A 19,479-nucleotide genomic window follows, 5' to 3' on the forward strand; every position below is an offset into this window, starting at 1 on the left:
CTTGGCTCATCGACAACGGTGTATCAAGCCATCATCCCTTGCCACTTGGCCCTTGGTCCTTGTTGTTTCTGTCTAGGTTATGGTGCCTTTGATAGCTCCTTGCTATTGTCTCACAGTTGAGTTAGAGGCTTGGCTTATCCCTCCCTAACTAGGGTTTTCAAGAGTGATCCGTTTGAGGGATCTCCATTTTCATCGCCCTTTGGTGGCCTTCCTTTTAATCGGGCTTTCATCAATAGAGGAGGTCTCGCTCCTTAGTCAGCATTCTTCATTGTTGGGCTTTATCGGCATTGGCACTCTTCTTGCCACCCTTCGATCTGTATCTCCTTTGGCCTTTAGCCACATCCAAGATTTGAGGGGGGTTGTTAGTAGACATGTGTCTTGTATCATCATCTCCTATATGTGAGCCTTAGTCTGAGTTAGACAAGGAGATTGGAAGCTTTGACATTGTCTTTGTCTATCATTTTATGTGCTTTAGGCACTTTAGATTGAGGGTACATAAGTGCGTTTCTTTTTGGGCATTGTAGTCTATCTTGGGCACCCACGTTATGGACTTGGCCACTTTATTACTAGTGCAGCTCTAGTTTGCCTAATTATAGGCAATCTACCCTCTCTCTCTCTCTCTCTCTCATTATCCATCATTGATCCTTTGTGATCAGTCAGTCCTTCTCATTCTCTACCCCTTGCTACTGTTTGGGACCGACACTGATGCGTAACGTTGCATGTTGGGGGTGACTATTGCGTATCCATCAGCCATTGTAGTTAGATTGTTCCTTCTCCACCTGTGTTCTTTTTCTATCTCCTCTCCATGTTCACTTTTCTTTTTGTTGCGCACACTCACAAATTAACCATTGGTAGACTAAATCTAGCTCCAAATCTGATCAGGATGGGTTGATCTCTTGGAAACAATGAAAGTGCACAATTTCTAGCTAGTGTTCCAAGTAATAAGTCTTTAATCTTTGAGCACGGGATCCGAGGTAGTTGCCAAATCCTAATTACTACTGTGAATTAGGGTTTACAGCTATAAACACTCCTGCTATCCACTAAATATGACTGATTTTTGCTACAAACGGCTTAAGTTTTTCGAGATACTTCGAGAATGAGGTAGAACGGCTTAGGTTTCATTGCCAGAAACTCATCAAAACAGCTGTTACCTTGATCATAAGGTGCCTTTGATACTGTTGCTTGTTGCTTGGGAGCCCAACAATGGCTATCTGTAATATTCTTGCCATAACACTTTATATCAAGAAACAAAATCGAGCTTGAGACGTTTTAAAAATTACTCGTTGAGCTATCACATAAGTGACATCATGTAATTTTCTTAATATTGAGTCTTGTATTAAATCGACTCCGCAATCCGACATGAGAAGACACCTCAATGTTCCCAGCCAACAAAAAGCAAAGACGCCTCGTAAATAATATTACGATGGCTTGATCATAATTTTTCGTGCATTATATTTGATTTAGCATTCGTGACTCCATTTAATGCATCAAAGATCGTATTGATTTCGTAACCGCAAATACAAATTGTAAAAGCCTTAATCGGTAGACAAATAATGTGCAAGAATGAGTATGATATTGAGTAAGTTAAGTGTCAAAGAGTATGATATGACTTTATAAACTAGATAAGTCATGAGGTAACTTGGCCAAAGACCACCAGATGAAGTCGGTTTGAAGAAAAAAAGACGTTTTTGAAAAAATAAGTCAAAATCATGACATTTTTTACGTCACGAGGGAGAGATATCATAAAATAATCATCCTCATATCACCATCCAATAGGTAGATAATCAAAGTGCATTTTTTATAAAGCTCACTTGGCTCTTGACAAGTAGCCAAAAGAATGAGTTGATTGCATGTTTTCCCTCATGCCTATAAATATACCCCCTCTCCTTCACAAAGAAAGCAAGAAGGAAGACCTCTTAATGATGGAAAATTTTCTCTACTTCTCTTATCCATTGAAGCTTTGAGCTTGAAAGAGTAAAATATCCCCCTTCTATCTCATTTCCATTCTCTCTACCCCTTGTTACGCCTTCGTTCCATACAGCCATATCGCCAAGCGAAACGTTGGTGAAATTTTTCTAGACGACCATCAACTCTCCTTGAACTACCACGTCAATTTCGCTTGACATCCATGGTTTTGCGAGGTCGCAGAAATTCAAAAAGCCCATTTGAAGCAAGGGAAGCAAATAACGTGGCCAATGGAAAAAATGATGTAGTAGGAATTGATGAAACCTCCGTTATAGCAAACTTGAGAGAGGTAACATTTTGTCAATTTGGAAAAAATTAATGTTTTATAAGCTTATTACTATATTTGGTTTTAAATGATTATAAACGCATTCTAAAGAAAATGCATATGAACTGTCGCTTAGGAAAATAGCCTAAGTAATATAATAATTAACTATTCAGTGAAAAGACTCTTTTGCTTGGAAAAGGATTATATGCTTGTCATTAAGACAATATCTTAATTATGGTTTATTTTGTGATATTTATTGCTATTTCATTAATGACGCATATGATCATAATAACAAAAAAAAGGTGGAGGGTGTTAGGGAAGGAAATATTTTATGAATTTTCCTTGAAAGTGGCTATATCTATTTCATTTTGCTAATAATAAACATGTGCATATAAGTTTTATAATAATTTATAGAAAATCATTTAGGTAATATCATGAAATAATCAATGCATTAAATCAACAGAAAGTTGTATAGGAATATATATATTAGACGTGCATAAATTAGATGCGTAGTAATATAATTCGATTTTTGAAAGATGAAAGAAAAATTACACTTATGATTTTTGCATTACCTAGAATAAAGTAAAAAAAAGAACAATCAGTATTGCACTTAGGATATAGCTAAATGAAAATTGATCTTTCTAGATAACGTTGAAAGTTCGGTAAATGGTCGGACATCGTCGATTAAACCATAGAATATGAGTAGAACAAAATAAAAATTAATTTCTTGTTGAAATCATACGTAATGTTAATATTAATGATTATATCAGCGAGAGCGTCAATATCATGAGTTGATCCATGTATGAATCAGTGAGAAAACCTAGCCTAAAATATCGAGAATGTTGAAGCAAAAACAACTATGAAATACTCAACAACCCTGGAACTATTAGTATCAGGAAATTGAATAAATATTGGAAGTTTGTAGGACTTGTTGGACATTGATAAGAATTTGTCAATACAAATTCTAAAGTCTAAACAGACTTGGAAAAGCATTTGAAATTCTGCTAAGTGTGGGTTAGGGCAGGGCAGCGCATGAATTGCTTGCCATAGGTATAAATGCCCATATTATCTTTTAGGGCGGAAATACCAAATTTTTCATATGGATAAAATAGATTTCAGATTTGCGAAATAACTTGCGGATCCTGAAAAAAGAGTTGTAAGTAGGAAGTGAAACCCTAAGAATAAGGTGGGATCTTAAAAGAGAAACCGTAGATTTGGATGGGATTGCTTCCTATGTTAAAAACACTTGCTGCTGTTTCTTTTTTATTCATGTATGCATTGATGGTTGCACATGAAAGATTGATTGTGCTTGTAGTAGTTAAGATCTGATTGTAAATATATAATCAGGATAATAAGAGGAAAGATTGGACTATGCCTTTTCCACGGCTAGATGCGGAACCTTACTCCAAGGGGGATTGTTTTGTACCGCTGCAAGGAGCTTTGGACTGGTCCCGATGGTGAGAGGTCGCTCGATGAGGAATCCATTAGGCAGGAGGACGAGAGTGTCAGGGGGGCTCTGGTCGTAAATCTCTTGATCGCTCTTAGGAACTGCTTGACCCTCACACGAATCAGGATGGGATCCTGGAGTCCCCGATACTAGTGAAGGGATGGAAATCTTGGAGGGTTTCTTTTCTTCTGCACAGACAGAAGGGATTTTCCGGTGAATGGAGGTTTATCTTCTGCGTAGGTAGAAGGGGAAAAGCATTGTAAATAACTTTGCGTAATATGTTTTGCCAAAAGACTATTTTCTCTGTCTTTGTATTGTGTCCTAAAAATTATGCGAAGGAACATGTGATAACGGGTTAATTAACAAAGTTGCTTTCATATGTCATAACCTAATGTGATAGGTAATTAGAAAACTAAGGAAAACCATTTGTGGGAAGCGGGTGGGCGAGATCCTTGATGGATCCGTCCTACGGATGGATGGTCCCGGTAAGCTGGGAGCTTCTCTTAAGAGATTGAACGAAATGTTAATTAGGAAAAATCAGGTAGAGTCGAGCGTTGACTTACCTAGGGTTAGGTCTTAAAACCTTGATCAGAAATTATCTTAGGGGAAAGGTGCAGTGGCTATGCCAGAACTCCGTTAAGGTTCCTTGAATCCTAACCAGTTGTTGGAAAAAAGCGTTGCACTCCATGAACCAAGGGTAACTACGATTGCTCCAGTCGGACAATAAGCCCTTGTGGGTCACCTCTGATGGAGCTAGCTGATGCATCGAGACCTCACTTGTCAAATTAGGACCCCAAGCTTGTAGGTTGATCCTCGTGGGGATGGCCAATACCTTCCATTACGGGGTGGACTTTGGGAAACCTAGACGATAGACCCTGTGCATTCTCAGGAGTGTCAGGCGAAGCTGTCTAGGATAGTTTCCTGATGGACCACTAAAACATGTTACCGGGGAATTGTTAGGTAGGCATGTGACGCGATCACTTGCCTAGATGCTATCTCTTGCTGCCAAGCAACCTCTATAGCTTGTCATGTGCTGCTCTAGGTCTCTTTGGTTAGGTCATTAGCTGGTGCAGGGAGTCTTAGCTAGTCAGAAATGGCTTGAAATGCCTTGGTACAGTAGTGTCAACCTCTCGTTCCTTTCTCTTAGCCTCCACCAAGCTGAAATGAGCTCTCTCCAGCCTCTAACCATATTTTCCCCACTTGCACGAGAAAGTTTTGCCAAGTGGTAACCTTTTTGATCCATTTTCAGCAATTTTCAGCCATTTAATTAGTTTTCAAAATTAATTAATTCTGAAAATTAATTCAGCTCTTTGTCCTTTCCAAGAAAATTAATTGTGCCCACACAATTAAATTGGCTAGGCCATTTTGATCCCCAAGTGGTCCTGTGAATTATTTAATCCTTGCTTCGGCATTAATTAGGTAATTAATGCCTAGTTCTTGGTGTCACCATTAACATTTACCGGTCAAATAAATGTCCTAGGTCCAAACTAACACTAGGTACCACCTAGTACTTGTCAAGTACAACTTGTTTACAACTTTTGTCTTTCGCTTCCACTGACTTCTTAGGGTACTTAGTTCATCATTGTGAAATTGTGCACCTAACATTCTTGTACATAACCTAATCAAATGGTAAGTAAAGCATCAAAATTTCATGTCCTCGTGACACTTGTAAAATGCAAGAACACAGCACATCCTTATTCATCATGTCCAAGGATGTGACAATACTACAGGCAACTTGCTAGAAGGCAAAACATAGCAGCCACTTTGCTTATTGCACACATCCATTCTATCTAGAGTCTTCTATGCAAGTATGAGAATTAGTGAAAGAATACCTATTTAGTAAGGGGTGTCTAACCCACACCGTACAATGATTCCTTAAAGAATGAGGACAAAGAAGAAAAGGGTGAGCACAAGCTCCATCCTAGGTAGGTGCACCCATACATAAACTACACCTAAGGGTCCTCAAGTTAGATGTGCCTAATGGCTTTGGTTGGATGGCTTCATTTGTAACCCCCAAGCCCACTTTTTCCTTACAACAAAACCTCAAGGTAGATCGAAGGCAGGACAAACCAGGCTCATCGGATGACTTGTCACCCTAGCAATTGCATTGCACAATAAAACATTACACCAACTAGGTCCTCAAGTGTGAGACAACATTTAAGGCTTTCTTGGAATTCAAACTAGGCACGGAGGTAGATCTAGTTTTATATGGCTGATCTGGTTGATAGGATTAGCTTAATTGGATGAGCTTCAGTTTGTGTGTTCTTAGGATTAGATGAGACTTCTGTATGGGATAGTTGTTGGTGGTTTTCATTGGTTGTTGTGGAAGAAACAACGTCGTTTGGGGGTTATCCCTTGCTCCCATTTTTTGTTTGAGATAGCAAACTGTACAAGGAGTTGGAAGTCATGAGGTAACTTAGAGGCATAGGGAGTGCTTTGTGGCTCTTCCCGCAGCTCACAACTTTGTCGGCTGTTTTTGTGCTGAAGTTGTGAGCTTGGGTTTGTGGTTGACATGTTTGATGAGTACTCCTCTTGAATGTCTACTGCATCTGAAACACAGTTTGAGTGAATGGAACAGGCTGTCACATGAAAACACAGGTGCTGCGGATGTAAACGAGTGCTGGGGGGAGCCTTAATGGGTGCTGATTGGCCTATTAACCACAAAAAGGCAGGGCATCCTGGGGCAGACAGTGTGCTGGATGACCTTGTACAGCCGGCTGCACTTAAAGCAGCAAAATTTGAAGGAAGGTGTACTAGAACTGCTGCCTTTGGATTAAAAAGGAAATCTATTCTGTGTGTGTGCTGAAGTGGGTAGTCTGAAGCATCAAATTTGCATTTGGATTAGTAGGATCCTGTGTTTTGATGGGGAAAGGCAAGAGAGCAGCACATGCAGCAGGTCCTGCGTTTGGCAGCTCCAAGATCTGTGTCGTTTGAATGGGCAGCAGCCAATGTTGCTTGGAACCATTGTGGATGATGACGTGGTAGGCTGAAGATGAGCCCTGACAAAAGCAGTAGTCGTTGAGAGCTGAAGTGGATGTGGAGAGCTGGCGATAATGGTGTTGAAGAGTAGTGATGGAGGATGAGAGTGGCTTGTCCCCTTGGTCCCTTTTAGTTTTTAGTTTTTTTTTTTTTGGGGGGGGGGGGGCATTTGTCCTACCCAAACTCAATCTGGACAAAGTCAGCCCTTTTTGGGGCTGTTTTTAGCAAAATCTGACTGATAAATTTGTCATTACATTGTAACAAGTTTTGGCTAATTTAGCATTGCTTAATATGTCAAGTATGCACTAGTTTCAACTTAAGAGGACCAAGCATGCACTAGTATTCCACTTGCATCTTCCATAATGTATAGGAAAATATTAAGACACCAAAAAGATGTGGTTAACAGGAATTATCAGCTTAAAGGAGGAAGAAACAAGATGGTCTAGGTTATACATTTTTGTGCAAGAAAGATAGTAGAAGGCTGGTATGATTTTGTTCGAAGATATTCGAAGAATAACTAGGAATTGTCTGAATGTGTTTCTGGACGATTGTTTTGGAACTGTGCAAATGTGTTGTAAACTTGAGGTTTGTGCTGAAGGTGAAGCAAGAGGTGATAAGCTGGTCACCAAGAATCATAGTGTTCCGAAACTTTTTAAGCCCAGAGGTAAACTTCCTATGGTTAGAACTTAAATTATATATTGGAAGCTTTAACTGTGCTCTCAGTTGGCTTGTCTATGTTGATCTTTTCGGCCTTGTGCAAACACTTTCGAGGTTTTTTAACTTTTCTGAGCATTTTCATCTTTGACTGTCTGTCTCAACATCCAATCTTGAAGGAATGCGACTACCTTATTGCAATTGCTCGACCAAGATTAGGCAAGTCAACTGTGGTCGATGTAAACACAGGCAAGGCATGTTAGTCTTCTCAGAGTTCATTTCTTTTGGCTTGGTAAACTTGTTTCGAACGTCTCCGGTGAAACTGAGGATTGGAGTTCTTTCATCATTTCATTTCTTTAATTGTTCACAGACATGCTTTGAGTTGTGTTTTGTTCAAGGAAGCACTTTGAATGTTTACTCAAGTAACTCTTGAGGAATTTGTCATTATGCTGTTGTTTACAAAGAGCCTGAGTACAAACAGTTTTTTATAGTGGCTAAGACTCAAATTTGACTTTGAATATGTTTTTGTCACTCTCCTCGTCAAGAAAATTTTCATACTTCCAAATGAGGTTAATTAAGATTCATTATTATTCAGAAAATATCAAGGTGACGTCTGGGAGGAACTAGCAAATTTTTTCTATGGTGAAGCCACAGCATTGACGTTGACAAGTTAGCCTCTCCAGAAGTTGCCTCTCCTGTTTATAGGCTGTATTTTGAATCACCGCATGCTGGCACAGCTGTGTCATTTCTCTGTGACTGGAAGTTTTCAATTGCTCATCTTGCAGTTTACCAAATTCAAGCTGCTGCAACTATATAATTGTCGAAACAGCTTTTTAGGAAGGGAATATTTATCATTGTCAAGGTCTTAGGAGCTTCAAAGTTTTGGGCCTTTAGATATCTGCAGGCAAACGAATTCATTTCTGATCTATGTAGAGTTGGTCTCAGATATTTTCAGGCATTGAAAGTAAAGTGAATGAGAATTACACTATTCGAAATGCTGATGACTCTGCATGGGGACTCAGGTGTAAGCCAAGCCATTTAATATGTTCATGATTCTGTGGGGATTTGAGTGTAAGGTACACCTACAGCACACCCTTATGGCACACTTCTACACAATCTCAGATATGGACAAGATGCTGGATGTTCTAGTTTTTAGTGTATATTCTCATGCATAGAATGTTAAGTGAATGAGAATTATACCCTTCAAAATGCTGATGATCCTGCATGGGACTCAGGTGTAAGCCATTTAAAATGTCAATGACCATGTATGTATAAGGTACACCTGCACCACAACTCTTATGACACACTTTTAAATGGCAGATAGAATGCCAAAAAACCATGGTTGAAAGACCAGAAACTCCAATAATCTCTTTCTTATTGTTGTTGTGTTTGAAAATGACCTTCACTAAGGTCAATTATCTTCATGAAAAGCAGAAATGGTTAGAATGTTGATGTTTGCAGTAAGTATTGAGTGCTTGATGCATTTGAAGTCTGATGACATCTGTGGGGATCCAATTGCAAGGTATACATGCAGCATAATATGCAGAACTTTATATGCATTGAACAGAATGCCAGCAGAACATGGATGCCTGCAATATCATCTAAATAACTGCTGTCTTTTGCTATAGTGTTTGGAAAGGATCACTATTGCTGCAGGTAAATCTGTCACAGTACATATTCTGCACATACATATGTAAAACATGGTATTGCAGGGCATGTGCAGGAGTCTTCCCAAGCTTTTTACAGTTGTTACAGATATGCTAACATCTTTGTCCTCTTGGAGATTTTAGTTTCTTTATATTATCATGTAAGCAGATGGCTTGATCATTCTAATGGCTATACATTGAATCTTATAGACATGACAGATCCGGATCTGTCTCATTATCACTTGGTCATACTAGTGTGACAAACCCTGTAAGATTGTGTTGACCATTACACTAGGTTAGAGACTGAGCACACACTAGACGGAGGTCTCACCCTTTTTGAAGAAAATTTTTGTTCGTTGCTGCCCTAACATTGAATTCCATTTCCCCTTGTTGATCATCATCGGTTAGTTGCTGCTAGGGCAGATGCACTCAGGTATGGCTCATGGAATGCATAATCCGATGTATGGCGGCATCGATATGATGCCTGGTGTGCAAAATCACTCATATGGGCAAGCATTGGTACCCTGTCGTGCTTTTGGGGCTCAAGGAATAAGTGCTGGTCATGCAAATGCTCTGTTTAATGCTGGCTATCATGGAAATACAGCAAACGCACCCTTTTTACAGCAGCTAGTGTATGACAATTTGATCCCCATAGGTCCAACAAAGGACTATGATGAGGGAAACTTCACCGAATCCTCTAAGATTCGAAAGGCAGTCACTTTCTTGAAGGGAAATGCATTGCAGTGGTGGTCCACGCTGTTGATGCAAGGTAGAGCACCATCAACATGGGTACAATTCAAGCAAATGTTTGCATCAAATTGGTTGACTAGTACCTTTGAGGTGGACATCATGACAGCTTGGAACAAGCTTGATGCAAAGGAGTGCAAGAATTTAGAGCAATCCAATAATAAGTTTTGGGATGCATTGTTGCCCGTCACTTCTTATCGGTCAGTTCCCCTTCATGAGCAGGTGGAGAAGTATGTATGTGGTTTGCCTAAAGGAATCAGGGATTTTTGCATTAAATCCACTGTTTTCAAGCATGACTCAGCTTATAGAAACTGCTACTACAGCTGATACATTGCTGTGTGGAAAAGATGCCAGCTTTCAAGACCATGATGAGTCAAATGTCAAGGAAATGAAGGCTGAGAAAAATGGCAGATCTGAAAATCAGGCTGAAAAGAGGCAAAAATAGCAGCAAAGACCTTCGAAAAGTGTGGCAGAGCATAGAGAATTGAGGCTGCTAATAAATGTTACATATGTGAACATGAGGGACACATTGCTAGGAACTGTCCTAATCAACAACAAGCTGATAACGATGATAGCACATGAGAGAATCAGTGATGTATGGAATATCACATTGGGTTGCATGTGATGAAAGATCGGACATGCATTGTGTGTTAGCAAGTGAAGCATGGTAGGCAAAAGATGCCGCAATTTATTACAGCTTATGTAAGGATAAAGTATGGGTTTCAGAGAACTTAAGGAACGTAAAAGGGAGCAGCTGATCACCATGGATGTGTGTTATATTTCTTAAAGGGTGATTATGTATTGTTGCGTTTTAAAAAGTCAAGGTTGAAAAAGATGAAAGGGCAAACGAGAATGTATTTGCAGTTCAGAATGAGAAACTATGGACCTTTCCAGGTGTTAGAGAGGATCATCGATGTGTTAGAGAGGATCATCGATGTGGTATATCGGCTGAAATTGCCTCTACACTAGTAGATACACTATGCCTTTCATGTGAGCTTGTTGAGGCCTTTTTATGGTGATGTGTCTAAGGATGTATTTGCTGAAATTCAGTCCAATGTAGAGGAGCTGAATAAGATATTGATATCTGATCAGATTTTGGCACATAAAGAGAAAAAATCAAAGGTAAAGCTTCCATAAGCTATTGGGTGAAGTTTCATAACTGTTCACCAATGGATGCTAAATGGATGGAAGAGGATGACTTGGCATATCATCCTCAGTTGTTGCAGCTTTACCTTGATGTCTTTCAGTTAGAGCCGACTTTGGATCGGGCTCTTTTAGGTTCAGCAAGGCAAGGGTCCAGAGTACCACCTGATACTCAAGGGGGAGATAGCACTTCCACTCCTCCAGGAATGGATTGCTCTTGTATATAGTGGATCTTGGATGTATTCATCATGCATCCAAGGTACTGTGCTGACAGTATGTCTGCCATGAGGTCACTATTCAGTGTACTAGTCACTGTGGTATGTATGCAGATGGGTATGGTTTTCACTGCAGCTCTGAAACTGTACAATTGCATCAAGTTATGATCATGAGAGATTGATAACCGAGTGCCGAGTGCTAGTTTTCAGTATATGATCATTAGTTTCAGTGGTATTCAGCTGGTTCTATGGACAACAGCATGTGTATTGAATGCCATTGACAATTCATCCATGGTTTCGGCTCGGTTTATACTTTACTATGGTTGTGTAGTCAGCACTGTTGAGAAACAAGAGTTTGGGATGCATTCGATGAGTTTCTAGCAATGGTTCTGGACTATTGTTGAGCTTTATGCTATGTTTATGCTGGCTGAAAATTTTCAGCAAATGGTGGGCATATGAAATAGTTAGCTAGCAGTGGCCAATGTTGTGTTGACTATGATGCCTTGTGGAAATTCCAGTGCAGTATTGTTTACTTTGACACATAAGAATGCAATCGAGGACGATTGCAAGGATTTCAAGGGGGTGGTCTGTCACGAGGACGTAAAAATTTGATGCTTTGCTTATGCTTAATTGACATTTGATTAAAAAATTAATCAAATGTGCAATTAAAAGATGCACATGTGTTGTACATATGAGGTGCAAGCTACTTTTTCAGAGTTGAAGGCCGAAGGACCGTGTTAAAAAGATGGGTGTCAAAGGCAAAAGTGGTAACAAGTTATACTTGTTAGATTCTAGGTGAATTTTGATGTCAGTTTGCCCCTAGGACCATTAATTGGCCATTAACTGTCAGTGGTGACACTAGGGACTAGGCATTAATTAATGGATTAATGCTTGTCCAAGGGTCAATCAATGCATGGGACCATTTTGGGTTGCAAATGGCCTAGCCAATTAATTTTTGGATGGGCAAGGTCAATTTTCTGGGCATGGGTTGAATTAATTAATTCTGAAAATTAATTAAATGGCTGGAAATTGCTGAAAATGGATTAAGAAAGCTGCCACTTGGCAAAAATTTTCCATACAAATGGGGGAAAGGCTAAATAGGGCTGAAGAGAGAGGGAAATCTGGTTTTTTCATTTTGGAGCTGTTGGGAAGAGGTATTGGACTGTTGTTGACAGCTTTTGGGGCCATTTCCCAGCCATTGGAGACTATTTTGGTGATGGAGATTGCATATTCTTGACGTGGGGAAGCTGACAATTGTTGCTGATGCACTTTCTCCTGAAGATAACAATCTCTGATGCTCCTATTGTTGTTGGTGCATCCGTTTGGGGATGGTACAGCAGGGCAACAACTGATTTTTGATCAGTTTTTCGTGACAAATCTCTGAATTTTCTCTCTCTACAGCATTCTCTCATCTCCTTCAGCCTATGCTCAGCCATTCTTAGCAATTCTCAGCCATTCGGAGGAGATCTCAGCCATTTTTGGTGGGCTGATCTGTAATTTCTGCAGTAAACCCTAATTTACAGCAGAAATTAGGATTTAGCAGCCACCTTGGGATCCGTGCCAGAGATTGAAAGCTCAAGGGACTGAAATCAACAGCTGATAATTGAAGATTATCAAGGGATTTCAGGAGCCAGCCCATCCCAAATTGATTTGGGGCATTGGAGAAGAAGTCCTGGGGCATTGGAGAAGAAGTCCTGGGTGAATCAAGGGGCAAATGACCCAAAAGGCTTGCTGGTCATTATGACAACAAAAGCAATTGGTTAGCAGGAGGAGATTGAAGAATCTCAAGTTGTACTCCTTCCAATTAAATGAAAGCTTAAGAAATACGGCAAGGGGCGCCAGTTTTGGGGCCAACAGGGAGTCTACTGTCCAAGAATGTTATGGTAAAGTGTGTATTTCATTTTATGTGCATTTATTTATTGCTGTAATTAACTCTTAAATCATGTTATCACCACCCATTCCAAGAAGGAAGGCTGGTTTCAGCGACTGTTCTCTGCAACCTAGTTATTGTTTCTCTCTCTCCTTAGCCTGTTGTAGCGGATTTTCTCTCTCCTCCGTGTTGTCACTGATGTTTTTTTCTCTCCTTAGCCTATCACTGCAGATTTTCTCTCTCCTTTGGTTGCATTTGTTGTAGCGTGCGTTTTTAGTCTTTCTCTCTCACCTGCATTTTTCTACTAGTTGCAACCTCTTACTGTTGGTCACATCCTCCTCCCAATGGCAGCTCACTTCCAGCCCTTCCACTGCTCTCCTAGCCCTTGAGGCGGACATTGTAGTTCATGGTTCATGGCTGACCTCTTTCTTCTTCAACAAGACACACTAGTACTCATGGCTTCTTTACCAATAGATGACCAGACTACTAGGTGCTCCTATTGTGGCATCATTGGACACACCACCAATGCTTGTTGACATCGATCCTTGCTCCCCACCCCCTCGGAGTATATGCATCTCCCACTTTACACTTCTTGTGTCACCTCTCCTTTTGGGCCACAGAGATCATTTTGCATCGGCTATCAGAGTACTATGCTCAAGGCAATAAGACGCATCCGATGCACACTAAGTCCTTTCGAGCACATGGAGGATCGATTGGCGCTACAACCTCTTGGAGATCGTCGCAATGCTAGTGGCAGTCTTATCCCATCTATTTTCAGGTACAGTGTCTACCATGGCCCGCGGTTTTGCAGTCGGCTCCATCGAGAGATAGTGATTGTTTAATACCATCTCCTTGTTAGTCCGCTCCTTTAAGAGACAGTGGCTGCTCGACTCCTTTCTTTTCTTCGGCTTCTTAGTCCGCTCCATTGAGAAGCAGCGATTGTTGCCTACTCATTGCTCAGTCTGAGCCCCACCATTCACTCTCGCCTACTCAGTTCGAGAGGCCACCTCTGGGAGTTCTTCACCACCCCAAATACCTTCTTCGGCACGATCGATGGCACTTTCTTCATCCTCAGACACTTGGAGTCCGTAATCCATGAGTTTTTGGATTCCCTATCTACCTCAGAGGGGGATTCAGAGGGGGATGATCTTTCTTTACTCTGTGAGGGGGCATCTATATCTGCTGTGACTTCAGAGGGGGCTCCTATACCTCCACTTTCAAAGGGGGTTTCCACCCACCGCTCAATCCTTCGCACACCTTAGCAGAGGCCTTTTACCTTCTTCTACCCTTGGATGGGGCGGCTTCCTTCTAGCGGTCATCTCACCTATTGATACCGAGGATCTCGAGGATCTACCTAGATCGGGGCCTTGGGAGTTCAGCCGCGATTTGATGATGAGGCCTTCATATTTTTTCTTGCATGGATGCATGGAGCTAGTGGCTTCTCTCCTAAGGTTGAGTTTCGGGGTTCTCCAGTTCACTCTATCTATTGTTCATTATTGCAGGCTACCTTTTAGGTGGAAATCTTGGATCTTAGGAATCCTCTACATCTTCTTCTTCCTCTTCTTATTGCCTTGGTTACTTGGTCAGCATGGAACTAACTCCAAAGATCACGTATGGGCATATCCTTATGGTTCTCGACACTACACAAAGTCCAACATTCCTCCTATGCGTTGTATGTTTTCATAATCTTTGTACTAGGGCGCTTGGGCAAGTGAACAATTTTCCCACGAGGGACACTATCCAAGTGGCACCTGCTGCATGAGCATTCTTCAGCATGTAGCATTCCATCTTCACCTCACTCTTCTCTTCTTCCCCTTTTTGGGCCTAATTGAATAAAGGGTGCATGTTGGCTGTCCAGTGGCCTACCAAGACTACAGAGGTGATGGTTATCGTACCAAGCGAGCCCAAGTGATCACCCTAGAAAGGATAGGGTATTGGACAAAGGGTGCATGTTGGCTGCCCAGTGGCCTACCAAGACTACAGAGGTGATGGTTATCGTACCAAGCGAGCCCAAGTGATCACCCTAGAAAGGATAGGGTATTGGACAAAGGGTGCATGTTGGCTGCCCAGTGGCCTACCAAGTCCTACAAAGGTGGATGGAACAACATTGGACTTGTTTTTTTTTTAAATTTTAAAAAGCAAGTTAAATTTTATGGGATGTGGCTGATTTAGTAATAGTGACCCAGAAGATCGGAGAAGGGAGGATATACCCAAGACATCAAAAAATAGTACAAGCTTACCCTTCCACTCAAGGTTGTCAATGATGAGGAAAAAAATAGGTTATGAGATATCCATGTGATGAAGGAGTATGGTGGTGTGGTGACAACAGTTGTCAGTGGAAACAACTTAGGATTCACTCAAGTGGTGCTTTGCACAATGAGATGCAAAGTATGCTACATAGTGAAGAATGCTCATGTAGCAGGTGCCACTTGGACAGTGTTCCTCATGGGAAAATTGTTCACTTGCCCAAGTGTCCTAGTGCAAAGATGATGAAATCATGCAATGCAAAGGGGAAGGTACAACAAGGGGGGGGGGGGGGGGAAGCCGATGTCAAAGACAAAGCGCTGAAGCATGTAGAATACCAAGAAGGATAAAAACCCCTTCTCAATCTAAATGTAGATGTCGAAGAAGGAAGAGGAGCTTGATGTCGGTCTTCGCATGGTGCAGAGAACCATAAGCAATGGAAGATAAAGATAAAGTGGATGAAGCACCCTACTGGAAGAGCAAGGTAGAAGTCACCGCCATGATAGCTGTCATGAGGACATGTATTTTTGAAACCTCACTTAACATGTGGATTAATTTTTAATCACATGATTAAGTAATTGTTGCACATGTGAGGTGCAACTCGGGTTAAAGTAAATTTACGAGCTCGGGACCTGAAGAAATCACGAGTTGTCAAATGTAAAAGTTGTTATAAGTTATGCTGCATAGGTACTTGGTGGTATCTGGTGCTAGTTGTTGGTCTAGGTCATTCATTCGGCAATAAGTGTCAGTTGGTGACACTAGAGAAGTGGTGTTTAATGGTACCTAACACCGATCTAATGGTCAACGATTGCATAGAGACACTCGGGAATGGAAGTTACCTAGCTAATTTTATTATTGGCCAGTCAGATTATTTTTCAAGGCACCGAAATAATTATTAGATTAATTTTCAATATTTAAAGATTGAAAATTAATATTTAATTATGAAAAATGTTGGAAAAACCATTTGGAAAGGTTGCCACTTGCCAAAATTGCCCATACAAGACTGAAAAATGTCTTCAGAGACTGGAGAGAGGCATTTTTATAAATTTAGCTTGCAAGAGAGAGGGAGGGGAGGCTGTTGGTTTGATTTGCAACCATTGGAGGACCTTCTCAGGTTTGCCAAGGGCAGGAGAAGACCAGTCAGCAGTAGGAGACAGCATCTATAGGCTGTTGAGACAGGGTAGCAACAGTAAATGACTAATTTTCTTTAGTTCTTTGCATCTACAAGCTGCTATGGTAGGGCAGCAGCTGCATTTGACTGATTTTCAGTCATTCTTCACATCAAAACTCTGATTTTTCTTTCTTTACAGCTTTCCCTCTCATCTCCTAGTCATTTCACAGCTTTGCTTCGAAGATCTCGGCATTTGGATCCTTGGAGGTTGAGAAATTTCAGATTTCTCTGCTGTAAACCCTAATCTGCAGAAGAGATTAGGGCTTAGCAGCAGCCTCGGGAAGCATGCCAGAAATTGGAAGCTCCAAGACTTGGATTCAACAGGGCTGAAGCTGTTTTAAGCCTATTCAAGTGGAGGGACTAGCAAATAATTGAATTTGGGGCATTTTCCATCTCCATCAAAGTAGGTGAAGGCCAATTGAGTGCTCGAATCAAGGAGCAAAATAGATTGAAGACTTGCTGGTCACTTTGGACAGCAAGAGGAGTTGAAATACCGAAAGCGATTGGGAGAATCCCATTGTAAATGAACTTTTTCTTCAATAAAGCTAAAGAAATACCGAAAGGGGCGCCAATTTTGGGGCTAATCGGGTGTGCATTGTCCAAGACTAGTAGGTAAATTTATATTTTCAGATTTGCACTAATTGTTTGCTATTGTTGTAATCAGGGATTTACCACCTATCCATGGAAGGAAGGCTGGTTACATGGTTTCGTTGCTGGGACACCACTCAATCTCTTGATTTGGTGGGCTCGAGTCACCTGATTGCAAGCCAAAGCTATGTGCTAGTGCTGATTTTTACTCTCAGCTGAGAAATTACAGCAATATGTCTTCATAGAGTGAGATGGACTCAAGCAATGATGATGCCTCTCATTATGAACGTTCACATGGGAATGAAGAAAATGCAATGCTTGACCTTGGACAAGGCTCAGATTATGGACAATAAGCTGAAAATGTTGTCGTTAGGCAAGATGCATAGCCTTCAGGGCATAAGGAGGCTGATGACCAGCAAAGCGAGAGGAATTTGATGACTAGTTTAAGAATTGGATGAGAACAACAGCAAATCTCTTTGCTGAATTGGCAAAGAATCCTCAATTTACCCGATTTTTGAATGCTCTAAAGAAGGACAGCAGAGGCAAGAAGAAGAAGACGTCTTCTACACCTTCGAGACAACAAGATGCACTGAAGATAATACCAAACCCTTCATTTGAAGCTCCCAAAGATGCTAATGAAATAAAATAGTTGGTATAAGTTAACTCTCAAACAAAAAAGATGGAAAATCTAGAAAATCTAAAGCAGAAGATAGGGCCAAGGCAAAGTGAAACGGAAGACGAAGGCGCGCCAAGAACAATATGGAAACGCAAGAAGTGTAAAAAAGTTCTAAATCAAGGAGAAAGATGCATAATAAAAAGTGCAAGTCAATACTTTTGTAAAAGAGCACAAGGGGCACCATGATTTATTTTAAGAGCACCGGGCTCTCACCCGTGCAATTTGTAAAGGTAGATGGGCGATAGGAAAGAAACTAGGAAGATAGGAGGACAATGGAAAAAAGAGCCTAGGCCACGGCCAGCCATGTAAAAAAGGGGATAAGGGGATGATCTCCCAAAGGGATTTAGGGCTTTGTATATAAAGTTGAAAAGTGAATGAGAAGCTCATTCTTGTGTGTGGCCAAAAGTAGCTCTCCTCCTCTTCTTCTTCTTATTGTTTTTGCTTGCTTGAGCTTGTGCTTGAGAGAGGGAGTGTGAGGGAGTGAGTGCGTGAGGGTGAGGGACTGTGGTGGAGAAGCTCTTCATTTTTTCCTCTCTTCTTCTCTTCTTTTCTCTTCTCTTCTCTTGCTTGCGACAATGAAGCTTGGAGCGCGGAGCTTGAGGATGGAGCTTACTTGAAGCTTGCACTTGGATCGTGGAGCTACCGGAGTACTTGGGAGAGAAGGCAACTTGATCGAGCATCAAGGTAAGCTCACTACAGTCGTAGGGATGGATAACGCATCGGCTATGCGAGAGGTAGCCATTAGTGCTCGGCTTGGAACGCTTGAACAATAAGCGGTCTGTGGGTCTTGGCGGTTGAGCTTACGCTTGCCTCTACAGTATCTATGGGGCAAGGAATGCACGCAAGGCCATCACGAAAGTGCCAATCCAATGGATTTTGGACAGCCAGGCGTGCATGCTATGACGGGACAGCCATGATATTTTGGTGGAAGCACAATTTTTCATGCTATGGTTGGACAAGGATCACACATAGGAATGTATGGCACAAATCCCTATGGTACGCAGCAACCAATGCATGGATGCAAGGCCCAATGTATTGGGGTATGGCTGGAAATATGCAAAACTCTATGTATGACAGCATTGGCTTGATGCCTAGGGCACAAAGTAGTGTGTTTGGTACTGCATCTACACCTCGGAATGCTTATGGGGCTCAAGGAATGAATGTTGGTCATGCAAATTCTCCGTTTGGCGTTGGTTTTGATGTAAATTCAGAAATGCACCCTTTTTGCAGCAGCTAGTGTATGATAACTTGACACCCAAAGGGGCAGCAAAAGACTATGATGAGGGTGGAAAATGAGTGAAGTTTGAGTCCTTCAGCGGTGTACAGGATAGGGTGAAAGCTTTGACTTTCATTCAGCAGTTTGATGCAGCCTATTCAGGGGGGAACTTCATGGAGTCCTCAAAGATTCGGAAGGCAGCCACTTCCTTGAAAGGGAATGCATTGCAATGGTGGTCCACTCTTTTGATGCAAGGTAGAGCACCGTCAACATGAGTACAATTCAAGCAAATGTTTGCATCGAATTGGTTGACAAGTACCTTTGAGGTGGATATCATGACAACTTGGAATAAGCTGGATGCTAAGGAATTTAAGAATTTGGAGTAATATAATAAGAAGTTTTGTATTGTATTTGCAGTTGCCATTTCTAAAGTAATGAAAAATCATCTTTCAGCGTACTTGGTTTTTACTGAGGATAAAGATGATCGTGAGAATGTTGGGAACATGTCTAAGTTAGAGAAGGATCGCATGTCATTTCTGAAAATGTATGTTGATTGCTTCTCTCAGTCACTTCCAGGGCATCTACCGTCTAAAGCCCAACAAGAGGAGATTATGAGTCAGGTAAATGAGCTGTTAGAAAAAGGGTTGATTCAG

At 41.2% G+C, this 19,479-nt stretch overlaps 1 protein-coding gene across 2 annotated transcripts in view; it reads left to right on the forward strand.

The window, feature by feature from the left end:
• The window catches only part of LOC148015613 (prolyl 4-hydroxylase 1), a 100,880-nt gene that overhangs the window by 40,705 nt on the left and 40,696 nt on the right, over nt 1-19,479 (forward strand). For both annotated transcript variants that reach the window (XM_087665548.1, XM_087665547.1), the window contains exons 4-5: nt 7,255-7,320; nt 7,490-7,568. In XM_087665548.1, the coding sequence (XP_087521674.1) occupies nt 7,255-7,320; nt 7,490-7,568 (145 nt within the window). The remainder of the gene's footprint in view (nt 1-7,254; nt 7,321-7,489; nt 7,569-19,479) is intronic.

The sequence above is a fragment of the Lygodium microphyllum genome, chromosome 24 (assembly GCF_053477565.2).
Source record: "Lygodium microphyllum isolate KBCC chromosome 24, Lygodium_microphyllum_v1.1.10, whole genome shotgun sequence".
Classification (NCBI taxonomy): Eukaryota; Viridiplantae; Streptophyta; class Polypodiopsida; order Schizaeales; family Lygodiaceae; genus Lygodium; species Lygodium microphyllum.